Raw genomic sequence first — 19,384 nt, forward strand, 5'->3', positions numbered from 1 at the left:
ATGATGATGTCGTCAACATAGACGTGCACATCCTCAATGCCCTCCATCATTTGCTCCATGATCCGGTGGAATACTTCTGATGCCTGTAATCCCAAACGGCATCCTGTTGCAGCAGTGCCTGCCAAACGGGGCATTAAAGGTACACAGCTTTCTGCTGGACCTGTCTAGTTGAATTTTCCAGACTCCTTTCGAGGCGTCAAGTTTGGTGAAGATGTTGGCCCGAGCCATTTCGCACATGATCTCCTCGCGCTTGGGGATAGGGTAATAGGGTCTTGTACTTTGTCTTGTCCTTGGCGTCTGCGAATGTGAGGGAGTTGAAGATGTGGATGGCGTGTTGCCCGGCCGTGGAGAGGAGCAGAGCAATCTTCCTGGTGTCAGAGGCGTTCTCCCTGTCCGTGGCTTCGAGGAAGAGCTGGAAGCGCTGTTTAAAAATCTTCCAATTGACCCCGAGATTGCCGGCGATGCGGAGCGGCGGCGGCGGGTTGATGTTCTCCATACTTCAGGATGCCGGAATGCTGATTAGTTGCAGGTGGGTCTCAGAAGTGCTAGTATGCAACCACTCCTTGTACCATGATGTGTTGGGTGTTCTGGATCACAAACAGGTCACCAACACTGGAAGTGGTGCAACTCTATTTTATTATAAGGTTAACTATATTAACCAACTTGAACTGTGGGTAAATGCAATACCAGCTTTAACTGTTGACCCTTGCCTAGTCCTAACCAGGTGATACAGTCAGCACATGGTGAATGTCTGTGTTGCAGGCTGTGAGCTCTGTGCTCCGAGCTGGCTGCTACTAGAATGAGCGGGAACTATCCTGTCCCCTGTCTTTATAGTGCGTGTGCTCTCACTAGTGATTGGCTGCGGTGTTGTGTATGCTGATTGGTCCCACTGCATGTCCATCAGTTTGTGTCTGCACCATAATATACTGGTGTATATTATGACAGTACGTATGCCGATAGCCAATGTCTTACTACTTACTTGGCCAGAATTCCCTCAGAGGCAGGGGTTTCAACAACATCCCCAAAAGCTTGTTTCCGGGACCCCCACCCTTTGCTCTCGGCAATGCCAATGGGAGCGGAGAACACCGCTGATGCTGGACCAGCAGAGAGGAGACCACAGGAGGAGGCTAATCCTCCCAACCAGGTAAGTGGGGTCATTGGGGTCAGTCAGTCATGCTCCGGTGATGAGGAGGTGGGTTTGTGAGAATGTTGGGGTTGGGAGATGTTGCCGCAGGGGTGGAAATTGCTGTGGGGCTCCTCAATAGATCACAGTGTGCTTGTTAAGAAGGAAGGCACTCCCCCCCACCTTTCCCCCGCCACCACCCTTCTCCAACTCTACTGAACATGGAGGGAGGCCACAGTCTGGCGGTCTTCCCACGTGGCGGAAGGCCTGCCCATTTCTGGTAAAATGCCAGCAGCAGTAGGAAGAGACCCTGAATTGGTTATTCAAGGTCTGGTCGGGTTGGCTGTCTTCCATCTCCCCTGCTGCTGGTAAAATGCCATGGTGGCAGGTAGACAATGGGCACTTCACCCGTGCGCCATTTTGCACGTGCTTTCCAATCTGTCCCTAGAGGACTGGTAAAACCCAGCCGATGCAAGTGCAGTAATAGACCTCCCTCTGGAAAAACCAGTCAGTACAGAATTTCCTGCTTCAAAATAAACTCTCTGCCTAAATAAAATAAGGTTTGTGCCCCAAAGAAGGTAAGGGTCTTCACAAGCGCTTGGGTGGTCAGGAGAGGATCCATTCAGCCCCACAAGTTCTCCAACTTCCCACCCCACCAAAGTGATCAGTATTTAAAAACTCTGCGACCAGCCTGAATGAGTACGCCACTACAGTGACTGACTTAATCAGTAAGTGTGTAGAAGACGGTGTGCCAAAGAAGCAAATTCACGTGTTTCCCAACCGGAAACCCTGGATGAACAGTGATATGATAATAATAATCTTTATTGTCACAAGTAGGTTTACATTAACACTGCAATGAAGTTACTGTGAAAAGCCCCTAGTCGCCACATTCCGACATCTGTTCGGGTTCACAGAGGGAGAATTCAGAATGTCCAATTCACCTAACAGCACGTCTTTCGGGACTTGTGGGAAACCGGAGCACCCGGAGGAAACCCATGCAGACACAGGGAGAACATGCAGACTCCGCTCAGGCAATAACCCACACTGGGAATCGAACCTGGGACGCTGGCGCTGTGAAGCAACTGTGCTTGCTGAAGTCTAGGTTTGAGGCGTTCAAGTCAGGTGACACTGACCTATGCAAGAAAGCCAGATATGATCTAAGAATATCCATCAAAGATGCCAGAAGACAGTACCGGACCAAGCTCGAGTCCCAGGCTAGCCACACGGATCCCTGCCGACTTTGGAAAGGTCTGCAAGACATAACGGGCTACAAGACGAAGTCATGTAAAATCACACCTCCAGGGTAGCACGGTAGCACAAGTGGATAGCACTGTGGCTTCACAACACCAGGGTCTCAGGTTAGATTCCCCGCTGGGTCACTGTCTGTGCGGAGGTTGCACGTTCTCCCCGTGTCTGCGTGGGTTTCCTCCGGGTGCTCCAGTTTCCTCCCACAGTCCAAAGGCATGCAGGTTAGGTGGATTGGCCATGATAAATTGCCCTTAGTGACCAAAAAGATTAAGAGAGGTTATTGGGTCACGGGGATAGGGTGGAAGTGAGGGCTTAAGTGGGTTGGTGGAGACTCGATGGGCTGAATGGCCTCCTTCTGCACTGTATGTTCTATGTTCTATGTCCTTGATGAGCTCAATGCTTTCTATTCACCCTTTGAGCAAGAGTTCAGGGAGAACACGCCCTCCACCCCACTCCACTCTGATGAACTTGCATCTGAGGTCACCATTGCAGACGCAGAGCAGACTTCTCGAAGATCAATCCACGGAAATCCACTGGCCCGGATGGGCTACCCAGACGAGCACTCAGGTCTTGCGCGGCTCAGCTGGAGGGGGTATTCGCAGACATCGTCAACCCCTCTTTACAACAATCTGAGGTCCCTATCTGCTTCAAGAAGACGACCATCATCCCTGTACCAAAGAAAAGCCAAGCAGCGAGCCTCAATGACTATCGTCCAGAGGCTCTGACATCCATCATTATGAAGTGCTTCGAAAGGTTAGTCATGGCATGAATCAACTCTAGCCTCCCGGATTGCCTTGATCCACTATAGTTCGCCTACCGCTGCAACAGGTCCATAGCAGACGCCATCTCCCTGGCCCTGCACTCAACCCTGGAACACCTAGATAACAAAGACAGCTATGTCAGACTTCTATTTATTGACTACAACACCATTATTCCTACCAAACTCATCTCCAAACTTCGTGGCCTGGGCCTCGGCTCCTCCCTCTGCGACTGGATCCTGAACTTCCTAACCCACAGGCCACAATTGGTAACGAGAGGCAACAACACCGCTTCCACAGTCATCCTCAACACCGGTGCCCCACAATGCTGTGTCCTCAGCCCCCTACTACACTCCTTGTACACCTATGACTGTGTGGCCAAATTTCCCTCCAACTCGATTTTCAAAGTTGCTGATGACACCACTGTAGTGTGTCCAGATCTCAAACAATGACGAGACAGAGTACAGGAATGAGATAGAGAATCTGGTGAACTGGTGCGACGACAATAATCTCTCCTTCAATGTCAACAAAACGAAGGAGATTGTCACCGACTTCAGGAAGCGTAGTGGAGAACATGCCCCTGTCAACATCAATGGGAATGAAGTAGAATGGGTCGAGAGCTTCAAGTTTCTAGGTGTCCAGATCACCAACAACCTGTCCTGGTCCCCCCATGCCGACACTATAGTTAAGAAAGCCCACCAACGACTCTACGTTCTCAGCAGACTAAGGAAATTTGGCATGTCAGCTACGACTCTAACCAACTTTTACAGATGCACCATAGAAAGTATTCTTGCTGGTTGTATCACAGCTTGGTATGGAGCCTGCTCTGCCCAAAACCACAGGAAACTATAAAAGGTTGTGAATGTAGCCCAGTTCATCACGCAAACCAGCCTCCCATCCATTGACTCGGTCTATAATTCCCGCTGCCTTGGAAAGGCAACCAGCATAATTAAGGGCCCCACGCACCCCGAACGTACCCTCTTCCACCTTCTTCCGTCAGGAAAAAGATACAAAAGTTTGAGGTCACGTACCAACTGATTCAAGAACAGCTTCTTCCCTACTACCATCAGACTTTTGAATGGACCTACCTCGTATTAAGTTGATCTGTTCTCTACACCCTAGCTATGACTGTAACATTACATTCTGCAGTCATTCCTTCCTTCCCTATGTACGGTATGTGTCTGTATAACATGCAAGAAACAATACTTTTCACTGTATGCTAATACATGTGTTAATAATAAATCAAATCAAATCAAAATCAACCACCCCAAGAAAGAATTCTAGGTCCAAGCCCCCTCCCCCACCAACCCCAACAAGGTTAAGGATTGCTCTCACTATCGCTCCCCTGGGTCAGAGTTGAAATCCAAGTATTCATGGGGAGAGAGTGGTCTGGTGGTAATGTCACTGAACTGGTCATCCAGACGCTCAGCCTAATGCTCTGGGAACTTGGGTACATCTCTTACGGCAGCTCGTGGAATTTAAATCCAGCGAATAGATCTGCAATATAAAAGCAAGTCTCAGTGACAATGAAACTATCATCAATTATTGTAAAACCCGTCTGATTCAGTAATGCTCCTTCAGGGAAGGAAATCTGCCATCCTTACCCAGTCTGACCTGGCCTGCATGTTATTCCAGACCCATAGCGATGTGGTTGACTCAGTTACCCGTGCTCTGAAAGGGGAATTAGGGATGAGCAGCAAATGTTGGCCTTGCCAGTGACACCCACATCCCATGAAAGAGAGATTGGACGTTGTCTTGGAATGGGAAATGGGACCCTCCACCCCCCCCATCCCCATTACCCTCAGGTTTGGAGACCACCCTCCCTCAAACCATTGGCTACCTGTGCTGGAGTCCTCCCCGCCTGTCAATGGGGTTATCTTTTATGCAAGAACAAAAGAGTTAAAACAGACGGAGGGAAAACTGGACTTCCGGATTTCCCATGCAAAGCTCCGTGCCCCGGCTTACCATAAACCGCCCTGAAAATATCCAGGCTGTTGTTTCCAATTTGGGGAGGAACAGACCCCCGAGGCCACCGCTGTAAGATAGTTACCGAGAAATCAAGCAGGAATTCAGAAGAAATGTCTTTACCCAGGGGAGTGGTGAAAACGCAGAACTCAATACCACAGGGAACAGTTGAGGCAAATGGTATGGATGCATTCAAAAGGAAGTTCGAGAGGCAAGTGAGGGAGGAGGGAATGGAATATGCTGACAGATTTAGGTGAGAATGGACGAATGGAAGCTCAAATCGAGCATAAACGCTGGCACGGACTGATTGTGCTGAATGGTCTGTTTCTAAGCTGTATATCCAATGCAATTTTATGTAGTTACTCCTTCAATTGCCATGACATTCACTGCACTCACACTTTTATATTGAAACTAAAAGGCATTTTGCTGTTGGCTTGATAGATTTTAATGCAGCATGCACTGCAAATACAGCAGCTGATTCAACAAATTGGAGTTAATCTATCAGATGATGAAAGCCCAGCATAAACAAAAAGCACACGGGTGAATATTAAATCTACGCTAGAGCTACAAAAAAAACTGCAAACAAAGGGACTGTGTCCGAAAAGTGATACTGTCGGAAGCTCATTATGACCTTGTTCTGCACTTCTGCCACTTTCCATTTTAAGTTTTAATGTAACTTAACTCAGCAGCGCCTGTTACATCTTCTAGCCCTAGGTTCTCACTGTCCTTTTAAGTTCGTTCTTGTGATAGTGTCGCTGTCAAACTATTTCTTTAGCATCACATCACATGTAATGAGCTGCTTTTAACTTCCAGTTTTTCCCCAGCAGATCAAAGGGACAATTCCTTATGTAACTCTGTGCTTTTGGCAAAAAATAGTTTCCTCTTCACTGTTTTCAGCTCAAAGCTTCTGACACTTAGGCTTTGTGTGCTTGGATGGTTGCTTTTCCTTTTGATTTTCTTTTAAGTGGGAAATTATCGGGGAAGTAAGTGTAGCAGCAAACCAAAAATGCAATATGTCCTTGTAGTGACGTCAATCACTTTAGCACTCCTCTGGGACTTTTAAGTTGAACTCAGAGAAGATTTCAATCAGGCAAGGGGGAGGCAAACTCATTCCCCGGCCTAAATTTCAGGCCTGGGGCATTTTATACCGACTGTTCTACTCTTATTTGGAATGGGTGGGAAGAAGTTGCAGAGTGGCTTGTGGTAGTCACCACTGTTGTATTGTATATACCGCATACGAGGGGTATTACGGTAAGGCCCCTGTACTACAGGTACGGGGGTAGATTCCTGCCTGTAGGCGGAGTATAAATGTGTGGACTCTCCGAGCTGCAGCCATTTCGGCAGCAGCTGCGGGAGGCTCCACATCTCTGCGTAATAAAGCCTCGATTACTCTCTCGACTCATCGTAAATGATAGTGCATCAATTTATTACGCCGAGATTTTACAATGATGGATCTCCGCATCAAGCCTGATCGCATCCTCAAACAGACAACGCCAAGTCAGCCTTCGCACATTGGCGAGCTTGCTTTGAAGCATACATCGGATCTGCGACAGAACCACCCTCAGAGGGACAGAAGCTCCAGATCCTTTACACGCGGCTGAGCTCCGATATCTTTCCCCTCATCCGGGACGCACCGACCTATGCTGAGGCCTTGGCGCTACTGAAGGAGAACTACACTCAGCAGACCAACAAAATCTACGCCAGAAACCTCCTGTCCACACGGCATCAACTCTGTGGAAGATTTCTGTGGAGTCTGTGGAAGATTTCTGGCGTGCCCTGCTCGCCCTGGTGAGAGACTGCGATTGCCAGGCCGTTTCGGCCGTTGAACATTCTGACCTGCTAGTTAGAGACGCGTTCGTTACAGGCATAGGGTCGGCCTACATCCGCCAGCGCGTCTTAGAAGGGGCTACCCTTGACCTCGCGGCGACTAAGAAACTAGCGCTCTCGCTCACAGTCACCTCATGCAATGTACAGGCATATGCCCCCGCCCGCACGGCCCACCCCTCCAGGGCATCGTGGACCCCGCCAGCGAACACCCCATCGTGGACCCCATCAGCGACTGCCCCCAGCCAACCCCAGGCCAGCACCGCGCGGCAGCCAACCAACCCCGGGGGACCCAAGTGCTACTTCTGCGGACAGACAAAACACCCCTGGCAGCGCTGCCCGGCGCGGAGCGTGCTCTGCAAAGCCTGTGGGAAGAAATTACATTTCGCTGCTGTGTGCCAGGCTCGCTCACTCGCCGCTATTGTCCCTGCACCCCCCACGTGCGACCCGTGGGCACCGCCATCTTCCTCGCCTCAGACCACGTGTGGCCCGTGGGCGCCGCCATCTTGCTCGCCTCACAACACGTGCGGCCCGTGGGTGCTGCCATCTTCCCCGCCACAGGACCCCTGCTCGTCGGCCACCTCATCGGGCTGCTCATCGCCTGCAACCGCCGCCGACCAGCTGCGTCTCGCCTCCATCACGATCGACCAGTCCCGACCGCACAACCTCGCGACCGCGTCGACGACAGTGAAGGTCGACGGGCACAAGATATCCTGCCTTCTGGACTCCGGGAGCACTGAGAGCTTCATCCACCCCAATACAGTAAGGCGCTGCTCCCTCACGGTACACCCCATTAACCAGAAAATCTCCCTGGCCTCCGGATCTCACTCCGTGGCGATCCGGGGGTACTGCACCGCCACCCTCACCATCCAGGGCGTAGAGTTCAACGGCTTCCGGCTCTACGTCCTCCCCAATCTCTGCGATGCCTTGCTACTCGGCCTGGACTTCCAGTGCAACCTCCAGAGCCTAACCCTGAAATTCGGCGGGCCCCTACCACCCCTTACTGTCTGCGGTCCCACGACCCTTAAGGTTGACCCGCCTTCTCTGTTTGCAAACCTCACCCCGGATTGCAAACCCGTCGCCACCAGGAGCAGACGGTACAGAGCCCAGGACAGGACCTTCATCAGGTCTGAGTTCTAGCGGCTGCTACGGGAAGGTATCATCGAGGCCAGCAACAGCCCCTGGAGAGCCCAAGTGGTAGTTGTGAAAACTGGGAAGAAAAACAGGATGGTTGTTGACTACAGTCAGACCATCAATCGGTACACGCAGCTCGATACGTACCCCCTCCCACGCATATCTGATGTCGTCAATCAGATTGCACAGTACCGGGTCTTCTCGACAGCGGACCTGAAATCTGCCTACCACCAGCTCCCCATTCGCAAGGCGGACCGTCCGTACACCGCGTTTGAAGTGGACGGCCCCCTTTACCACTTCCTTAGGTTCCCTTTGACATCACTAACGGGGTCTCGGTCTTCCAACGGGAGATGGACTGAATGGTTGACCGGTACGGACTGCGGGCCACCTTCCCATACCTGGATAACGTCACCATCTGCGGCCACGACCAGCAGAACCACGACGCTACCCTTTCCAAATTCCTCCACACCGCTAAACTCCTCAACCTGACCTACAACAAGGAGAAGTGCGTGTTCAGCAAGAACTGATTGACCATCCTCGGTTATGTGGTCCAGAATGGAGTGCTAGGGCCCGACCCCGATCACATGCGCCCCCTCATGGAACTCCCCCTTCCCCACTGGCCCAAGGCCCTCAAACGATGCCTGGGCTTCTTCTCGTACTACGGCCAGTGGGTCCCTAACTATGTGGATATGGCCCGCCCACTAATTCACTCCACCGTTTTCCCCCTGACGACCAAGGCTCACCAGGCCTTCAACCGCATCAAGGCCGACATCGCCAAGGCCGAGACGCTCCCCTTCCAAGTCGAGAGCGATGCATCAGACGTCGCTCTAGCCGCCACCCTCAACCAGGCAGGCAGGCCCACAGCATTCTTTTCCTGCACCCTCCATGCCTCCGAAATTCGGCACTCCTCCGTGGAAAAGGAGGCCCAAGCTATCGTTGAAGCTGTGCGGCACTGGAGGCATTACCTGGCCGGCAGGAGATTCACTCTCCTCACTGACCAACAGTTGGTTGCCTTCATGTTCAACAACACACAGCGGGGTAAGATCAAAAATGATAAGACCTTGAGGTGGAGGATCGAGCTCTCCACCTACAGTTACGAGATTTTGTATCGCCCCGGTAAGCTCAACGAGCCCCCCCGATGCCCTATCCCGAGGTACCTATGCCAGCGCACAAGTGGACCGACTCCGGACCCTGCACGACGATCTCAGTCACCCAGGGGTCACCCGCTTTTATCCCTTCAAAAAGGCCCGCAATCTGCCCTACTCCATTGAGGAAGTCAGGGCTATCACCAGAGGCTGCCAGGTCTGCGTGGAGTGTAAACCGCACTTCTACCGGCCAGACCGTGCGCGCCTGGTGAAGGCCTCCCGCCCCTTTGAACGCCTCAGTACGCCTCAGAACGTACCTCAGGACTTCAAAGGGCACCTCCCCTCCACCGACCGAAACATGTACTTTCTTAATGTGGTCGACGAATATTCCAGATTCCCCTTCGCCGTCCCATGCCCCGATATCAAAGCCCTCAACACCATCTTCGCTCTGTTCGGTTTCCCCGCCTTCTTCCACAGCGACTGGGGTTCCTCATTTATGAGCGATGAGCTGCGCCAGTACCAGGTCAACAGGGGCATTGTCTCGAGCAGGACGACCAGCTACAACCTCCGGGGAAACGGGCAGGTGGATCGGGAGAATGGGACAGTCTGGAAGGCCGTCCAGCTGGCCCTACGGTCCAGAAATCTCCCGGCCTCCCGCTGGCAGGAGGTCCTCCCCGACGCCCTTCACTCCATTCGGTCGCTCCTGTGCACCGCGACCAACGAAACCCCCCATGAACGTCTCTTTGCCTTCCCCAGGAAGTCCACCTCCGGGGTTTCGCTCCCAATGTGGCTGGCAGCTCCTGGACCCGTCCTCCTCCGCAAGCACGTGCGGCTACACAAGGCGGACCCGTTGGTTGAGAGGGTACAGCTACTTCACGCGGACCCGCAGTAAGCCTACGTAGCATACCCCGACGGCCACCAAGACACAGTCTCCCTCAGGAACCTGGCACCAGCTGGGTCCCCCCCCCCACCCCTGCCCCGGCGCCACCCTCCCTCCCCCCAGCGCACCCCACCACAGCCCCCGCTCCAGGATGATCTGTCCTCCCCTTGTCCCACCCGGGGATGAAGATGAGGTCGACATGCTCCCGGAGTCACCGATGACCGAACCAACGCCAAAATCGCCACCAGAACTGCGGCGCTCGCAACGCCCGATCATCTGAATTTGTAAACTTTTCCTTAAAATGTTAAACACCTGAATGTAAATAGTTTTTCACCACCCCCGCTGGACTGTTTTTTAATAGGCGGTGAATGTGGTAGTCACCACTGTCGTATTGTATATACCGCATACGAGGGGGATTACGGTAATGCCCCTATACTACAGGTACTGGGGTAGATCCCTGCCTGCTGGCTCCGCCCAGTAGGCGGAGTATAAATGTGTGGGCTCTCCGAGCTGCAGGGATAAATGGGCAGCTTTTCCCCATAGCCACCAGCTTCCAGGTCAGACACGAGGAGAATATAATTGCATCAGAAGCAACTCGTTCAGAGGAGGCCCACTCAATTCTTGAGATGAGGGAGGTAGTTGACGAAGAAAGGTTGAGCAGGTTGGGCCTATACCCATTGGAGTTTAGAAGAACCAGTGTGATCTTACTGAAACAGCAAAGATTCTGAGGGGACTTGACAGCGTGGAAGCCAGGAGGATGTTTTCCTTTGTGACGGAGTCTAAACCTAGGGGATACAACTTCAAAATTAGGTGTCTCCCATTTAAGTCCAAGATGAGGAGAAATATTTTATTTCAGAGGGATGTTAACCTTCGGAACTATCTTCCCCAGGCACCGGCGGGAACTGGGTCATCAAATATATTCAAGGCGGAGTTATACAGATTCTTTATCGACATGGAAGTCAAAGATTATGAGTTGAGGCCACCATAGGTTCAGCCATGATCTTATTGAATGACAGTGCTGGCTCGAGGGGCTGAATGGCCTTCTTCTTGGGCGGAATTCTCCGCAATCGGCGCGATGTCCGCCGACCGGCGCCAAAAACGGCGCGAATCAGTCCGGCATCGCGCCGCCCCAAAGGTGCGGAATCCTCCGCATCTTGAACGGCCGAGCCGTAACCTTGAAGGGCCGGGCCCGCGCCGGACTGATTTCCGCCCCGCCAGCTGGCGCGAAACTGACTTTGCCGGGCGGCGCATGTGCGGGAGCGTCAGCGGCAGCTCACAGCATCCTCGCGCATGCACAGTGGAGGGGGTCTCTTCCGCCTCTGCCATGGTGGAGACTGTGGCGGAGGCGGAAGGAGAAGAGTGCCCCCCACGGCACAGGCCCGCCTGCGGATCGGTGGGTCCCGATCGCAGGCCAGGCCACCGTGGGGGCACCCCCCGGGGCCAGATCGCCCCACGCCCCCCCACCAGGACCCCGGAGCCCACCCGCACCGCCTTGTCCCGCCGGTAAGAGAGGTGGTTTAATCCACGCCGGCGGGACAGGCATTCCAGCAGCGGGACATTGGCCCATCCGGGCCGGAGAATCGCCGGGGGGGGGCCCGCCAACCGGCGCGGCGTGATTCCCGCCCCCGCCGAATATCCTGTGCCGGAGAATTCGGCAACCGGCGGGGGCGGGATTCACGCCAGCTCCCGGCGATTCTCCGACCTAGTGGGGGGTTCCTAATTCTTGTGTTCTTTGGGGAAGGTGGTGGCTGGGAGAGGGGGGGAGGGGGGGGGGGGGGGGGAGGCGGCGAGAGTGACTCCTCCTTTTTTTTGGCCTGTAAAATAAATGTTTTGGTTTCCTGAGAGAGCCTCTTGATTTTTCCTCATCTGTTTCAAGCCTGGTAGGAAAGGCTGGACAGCTTCCTCAGCCCAGGCCCCTGTTAAAGTGTCACAGGGGTCCTCGAATTAGTGGAACCCTCAATTGGCATTTAACATGAACCGCCATCCTAAGACCAGTAGTTTTAAAATGAATCAGGGAGGAAGCAGGAAATGGAGCTGCTTTGTTTTAACTGTTTATCCAGTCAACTTCTGCCCAGTGAGGACAGTAAAAATCACCCCCCCCCCCCCCCCCCCCGCCGATCTCAATTGATTCCAGTGACAAATATTGTTTAATTAATTGGATTTTCTTTTGCTTCCGCAACCATTCTTTTTGTTATAATAGAGGGTTCACAGGAGAGGCCTCCTCTGTAGCTGCATCTGTTTGACTGAATCAGGTTGGTTGAGGTTAACACAGGACGTGATCACATTGTCATGTAACCCATTAGGCACAGCTGGTTTGTAAAGTTTCTGCGAACAACCCGGAAACGCTCATTAGAAACTAGAATGGGCATGTCGTGTCAGAGCCTTAGGTAACTCATTTTCCTGTACTACATGTAGATGATGCTCTTAAAGTAGGATTTGCAAGTGTGACACTGTTGAGGTGTTCTGTGACTGCTGCAGCTGCTGGCTCTAGTCACCTGGTAGCACTGTGGAGCACATTTCTTCACTGAGTCCCTTTGCTCTGTGCTACCTTGATATTTTTTGTAAATATTCTTCTCCTGTTGGATTACTTCTTAAAAGTTAATTTGAAAAATAATTCTACTTCTATTTGATTTATATTTCAAATTAATTTAACAATTAAAATTCCTTCAACAGCACCTTCCGAACCCGCAACATGTACCATCTAGGACAAGGGTAGCAGGCACATGGGAATACCACCATCGACAAGTTCTCCTCCAAGTCACACACCGTCCTGACTATATCGCCTTTCCTTCAATGTTGCTGTGTTAAAATCCTGGAACTCCCATCCTAACAGCCCGTTACTGCAGCAGTTCAAGAAGGCAGCTCACTGCCACCTTCTCAAGGGCAGTTGGGAATGGCCAATAAATGCTGGCCTTACCATGGATGCCTTCATCTCATCTGTGAATAATAAATACTTTAGTTTAGGGGCTCCTCCAAGATACCTGCGCTTCTCTAATTTAGGCGTCTTATGCATTCCCAATTATAACTGTTCCACCATTGGTTGCCGCGCCTACAGCTGACTAGGCTCCAAGCTCTGTAACTCCCCCGCTACACCTCTCCACCTCTTTACCTTGCTTTCTTTGGATTTGCATTTGTTTTATTGTCACGTGTACCGAGGTACAGTGGTATTGTTCTGAGTACAGTCCAGACAGATCATTCCATACATGAAGAAAACATAGGACATAGGATAAATACACAATGTAAATACATCTACACAGGCATCGGGTGAAGCATACAGGAGTACAGTACTACTCAGTAGAGAAGATGTTTGAAGAGTTCAGTCCACAAAAGGGTTATTAAGGAGTCTGGTGACAGCGGGGAAGAAGCTTTTTTGAATCTGTTAGTGCGGGTTCTCAGGCTTTTGTATCTCCTGCCTGATGGAAGAGGTTGGAAGAGAGAATAACCCGGGTGGGAGGGTCTTTGATTATGCTGCCCGCTTTCCCAAGGCAGCGGGGTGTGTAGACAGAGTCAGTGGATGGGAGGTGGGTTCGTGTGATGCACTGGGCTGTGTTCACGACTCTCTGTAGTTTCTTATGGTCTTGGGCTGAGCAGTTGCCATACCAAGCTGTGATGCAGCCAGATAGGATACTTTCTGTGGTGCATCTGTAAAAATTGGTGACAGTCAATGTGGACATGCCGAATTTCCTTAGTTTCCTGAGGAAGTCTAGGCGCTGTTGTACTTCCTTGGTTGTAGCTTCAACGTGGGTGGACCAGGACAGATTGTTGGTGATGTGCACACCTAGGAATTTGAAGCTGTCAACCATCTCCACCTCGGCACCATTAATGCTGACAAGGGTGTGTACGATACTTTGCTTCCTGAAGTCAATGACCAGCTCTTTAGTTTTGCTGACGTTTAGGGAGAGATTGTTGTCGTTACACCACGCCGCCACTAGGCTCTCTATCTCCCACCTATACTCTGACTCATCGTTGTTTTAGACCTGACCCACTACGGTCCTGTCATCAACAGTTGGAGTTGGAGCCAAATTTGCCATAGTCAGGTGTGTATAGGGAGTATAGTAGTGGGGGGCTAAGTACACAGCCTTGCGAGGCCCCTGTATTGAGGACTATCGTGGAGGTGTTGTTGTTTATCCTCATTGTGGTTTATGGGTCAGGAAATCGAGGATCCAATTGCAGAGGGAGGAGCCAAGTCCTAGGTTTTGGAGTTTTGATATGAGCTTGGCTGGGATTATGGTGTTGAAGGCGGAGCTGTAGTCAATGAATAGGAGTCTGAAGTAGTAGTCTTTGTGGTCGAGATGCTCTATCTACACCTCCCGCTGCCTGGGGAAAGCGGGCAGCATAATCAAAGATCCCTCCCACCCGGCTTACTCACTCTTCCAACTTCTTCCATCGGGCAGGAGATACAAAAGTCTGAGAACACACACAAACAGACTCAAAAACAGCTTCTTCACCGCTGTTACCAGACTCCTAAACGACCCTCTTATGGACTGACCTGATTAATACTACATTTGTGTATGCTTCACCAGATGCTGGTGTCTACGTATTTACTTTGTGGTGTCCTATTTTGTATTTTCTTTTTAATTTCTTTTCTTTTCATGTAATAAATTATCTGTTTGAGCTGCTCGCAGAAAAATACTTTTCACTGTACATCGATACATGTGACAATAAACAAATCCAATCCAATCCAATGAGGACCACCACCTCAAGCTTCAGGGTGACTCTCTCCACTACAGAAATATCGGAGTGCACTCTTCTTCCCTCTGCCCACCCCCTCAGGCTGTAATCGGGGCTTTCCCCTCTTCCTCCACCACCACACAAAAGAGAACCCCTCACCTCGCTACCAATGGAGGAGGGTTATCCTCCATTAGTGCCCACTTGGCCTTCAACCCCCGAAGTTTCCAGACACCACCGCACCAGTGCAGAAGGAGGCCATTCGGCCCATCGAGTCTGCGCCAATCCTTGGAAAGAGCAACCCTGTCCCCGTAACCCAGTAACCCCACCTAACTTTTTTGGACACTAAGGGGCAATTGATCGTGGCCAATCCACCTAACCTACACATCTTTGGATTGTGGGAGGAAACCGGAGTATTTGGAGCAAACCCACGCAGAAACGGGGAAAACGTGCAGAGTCTGCACAGACAGTGATCCAAGCCGGAAATCGAACTTGGGGCCCTGGAGCTGTGAAGCAACTGTGCTAACCACTATGCTACCGTGCCGCCCATCATTATTGCAATTCTGTGAAATGGTAAAATCCTTCACTTTACATGCTCATCCATGTTGACATTTTTTATTAAGGCAACAATTTAGTCAGTCATTTTTTAAAAAAGTGCTGTAAATTTGCTTATCATAAAACTGTAACACATCTTTTTGCAGAGTTCCAGATACAGCAACTGCAAAGCAATGTGAAGCAACACGAACACAAACCACATGCTCTGGTACAGATCAAACATTTTGTTTTCTGAAAAACATCACCAAAGTTCAATGCTTAAGTTAAGTAACACTTGCCTAGGAACATTGCTTTCAAGAACATTGCTTTCAGTCATGCTGTTCCACATTTATGTATTAATACTGCCAAGTGTACATTGAAGCAATTTTCTTTTTAAAATGAATGTACTGAACTTGATGAGACAACAACCTCTTTCTTCAGTATTTCATATTACTGCTTTGAGGAGTCACCTACCTTCAGGCTGCAAGAATCCCATTCTTCAACTGGGTATTATTTGCACAATGTGGACAGGCATGTGTTTCTTTCCGTTATTAGGGGAACATCCCTAGATATCTGGTAGCGGTTTCCCCAGATCAAGAGGAGCATTGTTAATACTTGGGGCCCTGTTCTCTCTGCTGGAATGCAGTGCGTGAGAAGGTGAGATGAAGGTGGAAAGGGGAGAAAATAATCACACACACACAAAAAATTGAAAGAAAATGCTCATGTGGCTTGGACCACTTCTGGCACATATCAAGTATTCCAGGATCAGGTATCACAAAGGGGGAAAAAAAATCTCTTTACTCTTTTAACTTCGAAGTTAAGAAGAATACTCACTGCTACACTGATAATGGAAATTCTCTTTCACCGCATCAGTAGCTTTGCGGTTTGTCTGAATTTCCAGCATCAATGCTGTCATTTCTGCATCTTACATTTTGATTTGAAGTCAATCCTCTTGATGGTATCACACATCAAATTACAACAACACGTGAGTTTTAACTCTTGTTAAAATACTTCAGAATACTGTTGGACTTGGTAGCCTTTTTGGGGTGTCTTGCTCCCGTGTTGGATCTTACTTTGCTGGTTTGTTTAGCAACCTTTATCTTCGGTCTCGCCCTCTGCTGCTTCCAGTCTGTCAGCAGTTCATTCTGAAGCTCAGCAGGCAATTCTGAAAAGACCTTTGGATCCACATTGGAGGGGATGGGCGCTGAGCTCTGAGCCGTGGACCTCTCAGGATCCGTACCGGAGGGGATTGCCACTGAGCTCTGAACTATGGGCCTCTCAACATCCATACTGCCAGATTGCGAGGTTTCACACACAGGTTGGTGCTCTTGGAGGGAGGCTGCTTTGTCATTGAAAGCACGCTGCTGTGGCTGGGCCTCAGGACTATCTGGCGTACTGCTGTGAAAGTATACATGGCGGGTATCTGAACTGGAAATGGGAGGGTCACAGTCAGTGTCCAGTGGCAGCAGATGTTTCCTCTGATCTTCTGTTAGTGATCTGAACATAAAGGTGCCTTTGCAGGGTGTTTTCTCAACTGACCTCGCTTGGCTAATATTACATTTCAGCTGATCTAGTGAAGGGTTAACACCTGCAATAATTTCCTTCTGGATGTTAGCTGGGAGTTCTTTAAATACATCAAGGTCAATCCCAGGTGGTAGGTGAGAGTTTGGGAATGACAGGCTCGGTTTAACACGAGCTACCTGGTCTGACATTCCCGATACAGATGCTCCGCCATTCCCCTTGCCTCGCGAGGGATCTGCCGTATCTCCTTCTAAATCAGCATCGTCAGACCCTCTGCGCTCTCTGAGAAGTTGTCGCCGTACTTTCCCATTGGGGCTCATGTCCAATTTTCCTGGGGATTTCTGGGTTAAATAGAATCCAATCGATCCCCTGATGGGGGAAGACAATGTGGGCTGAATAAGATTAGCAAAACACACGTTCAGAAGGCTGACATAGAACTGAAATCTTGTGTCCACCATCTTTTGAAACAGCTTCATCAGGATGTCGACCAGTGGAGTCACAGCATCACGGGGACCTAGTGAATAAAAGTGAAGTATATATATTTAGGAAGACAGCACTTAAAAATGGGAAAGACAAAGGCCATCTGTCCCACCACCAGGCTACTTCTGTGGGGAATTTCTGGATAAATACCTCCTGGTCTTCAAAATGAATGAATTAAAACTCTAGAACATCCAATTAATTCACCTCTTCATTGTTCAACCCCGACTGACTGCTTCTTGCAAACAAAAGATCATTGATCATAGTACCACAAGAGTTATCATATTTCAATTCATCTTTTCTCATATCTATCGTTATCATTTAGACTGTTTTTATCACATAGACTGTTATCTGAAAAGGAAGGACATGCAGGATTATGGAAGACTGCGGGTAATCGGTGAATTGTTCACTCAGGGAAACAGTGCCGACACGATGGGCCAAAGGCCTCCTTCTGTGCTGTAACGATTGTGTGATTTTCTTTATATCTCTCACAGGTTTTCTCCAATCTGCCACTGAAGGCGTTGACTCTATCCTTGGGTATTGTTCCACCTATATCTGTGGCCATTATTCATATGCAGCCTTGATAGTGAACACTGGAGGGCTGTTCTACCACAGCAGAATCACAACCACGCCTAAATCATTTGAGTTCCTGACACTGATGCCTGTTGAAACATGGGTGTGAGGAGGTGCTAAATGAGGACAGGAAGGAGCTTGCAGGTAATGTTCCTCAGAACCAAGCAGCCTGCAGACATAACTGTCTGGGTGCATGTGTGAATAGTTATTTGCACTGCAGCAACCAGAAAACTGTGGTGCAGCGGCGTCAGCACTTTCAGAAGAGAACAATTAGGAGGCAGAGTTTAATTAAACACCAAGTTGTGATGAAATTTTACTTTGAAAAAAAAATCAATGCATGGAAAGTCAATTATAAGCTTGTTAAAAAGGAACACAGGATACCATTAATAATGTGGGAAAACATTTAGATTTGATATGGAGTCCGACAAGCAAATGGCAAATTAAATTTAATATTGACAAAAGTAAAGTTGCTTAATAAGTGAAAGGAAATGTGAGACAAAGGTACACAATGAAGAGAACAAAGTTAGCAGACAAGGGTATCTCAGCCTGAGGTTTCTTCCATGGCCACAGCACCACATTTAGAGTCAAAAATGCACCTAAAATTGCAACCAAATTGCCAAGTCAGGCTCAAATTCTCATTTGAATACCACCCAATTAATATTTTTAAAATAAACTTAGAGCACCCAATTATTTTTTTCCAATTAAGGGGCAATTTAGCATTGCCAATCCACCTATCCTTCACATCTTTGGGTTGTGGGGGTGAGACCCATGCAGACAGGAGGAGAATGTGCAAACTCCACATGGACAGTGACCCAGGGCCGGGGTGAGGCTGAGTGGAGCTGAGGCCGAGAGCACGTTAGGTGGATTGGCCATGATAAATTGCCCTTAGTGTCCAAAAAAAAGGTTAGGTGGGTTTACTGGGTTACGGAGAGAGGGTGGAGATGTGGGCTTAAGTAGGGTGCTCTTTACAAGGGCCGGTGCAGACTCGATGGGTTGAATGGCCTCCTTCTGCACTGTAAATTCTATGATTCTATCTATGAATTCTCCCTCTGTGTACCCGAACAGGTGCCGGAGTGTGGCGACTAGGGGATTTCCACAGTAACTTCATTGCAGTGTTAATGGAAGCCTACTTGTGACAATAATAAAGATTATTATTATTCGTGGGGTTCAAACTGCAGCCTGCCCTAAATTGGCAACCAACCCTCCACCTGTCCTTGAGAATTTCAATCGAAGCTGTCAAGGGGGAATTGGATTATTAACTGAAAAGGTAGAATGTGCTGGGCATTGGGGAGAAAGCGGGAATTATTTTTTAATTCATTCATGGGCCATGGGCATCGCTGGCTGTGCCAGCACTTATTGTCCATCCCTAATTGCCCTTGAGGGGACAGTTAAGAGTCTACCACATTGCTGTGGGTCTGAAGTCACAAGGTGAGATGTTCCTTCCGAAAGCCAGCACAGGCAGGACTGGCTGAATGGTTACGATGCGGAAGGAGACCATTCTACAATAGCCTAACACTCCCTCCACTACTGACCGTAAAATCAGGGGATGAGGAGTGAAGGTCATTCTCGCTCCCCTCACTGGGAGTGAAATCTG

General features: G+C 49.9%; 1 protein-coding gene across 4 annotated transcripts in view; it reads right to left on the bottom strand.

The window, feature by feature from the left end:
• Positions 1 to 15,284: 15,284 nt before the first annotated feature.
• Positions 15,285 to 19,384, bottom strand: part of poli (polymerase (DNA directed) iota) — a 104,332-nt gene continuing 100,232 nt past the window's right edge. For all 4 annotated transcript variants that reach the window (XM_072497408.1, XM_072497407.1, XM_072497406.1 and 1 more), the window contains one exon: positions 15,285 to 17,254. In XM_072497408.1, the coding sequence (XP_072353509.1) occupies positions 16,212 to 17,254 (1,043 nt within the window). In that variant the 3' untranslated portion in view covers positions 15,285 to 16,211. The remainder of the gene's footprint in view (positions 17,255 to 19,384) is intronic.

The sequence above is a fragment of the Scyliorhinus torazame genome, chromosome 3, assembly GCF_047496885.1.
Source record: "Scyliorhinus torazame isolate Kashiwa2021f chromosome 3, sScyTor2.1, whole genome shotgun sequence".
In the NCBI taxonomy this organism is placed as follows: Eukaryota; Metazoa; Chordata; class Chondrichthyes; order Carcharhiniformes; family Scyliorhinidae; genus Scyliorhinus; species Scyliorhinus torazame.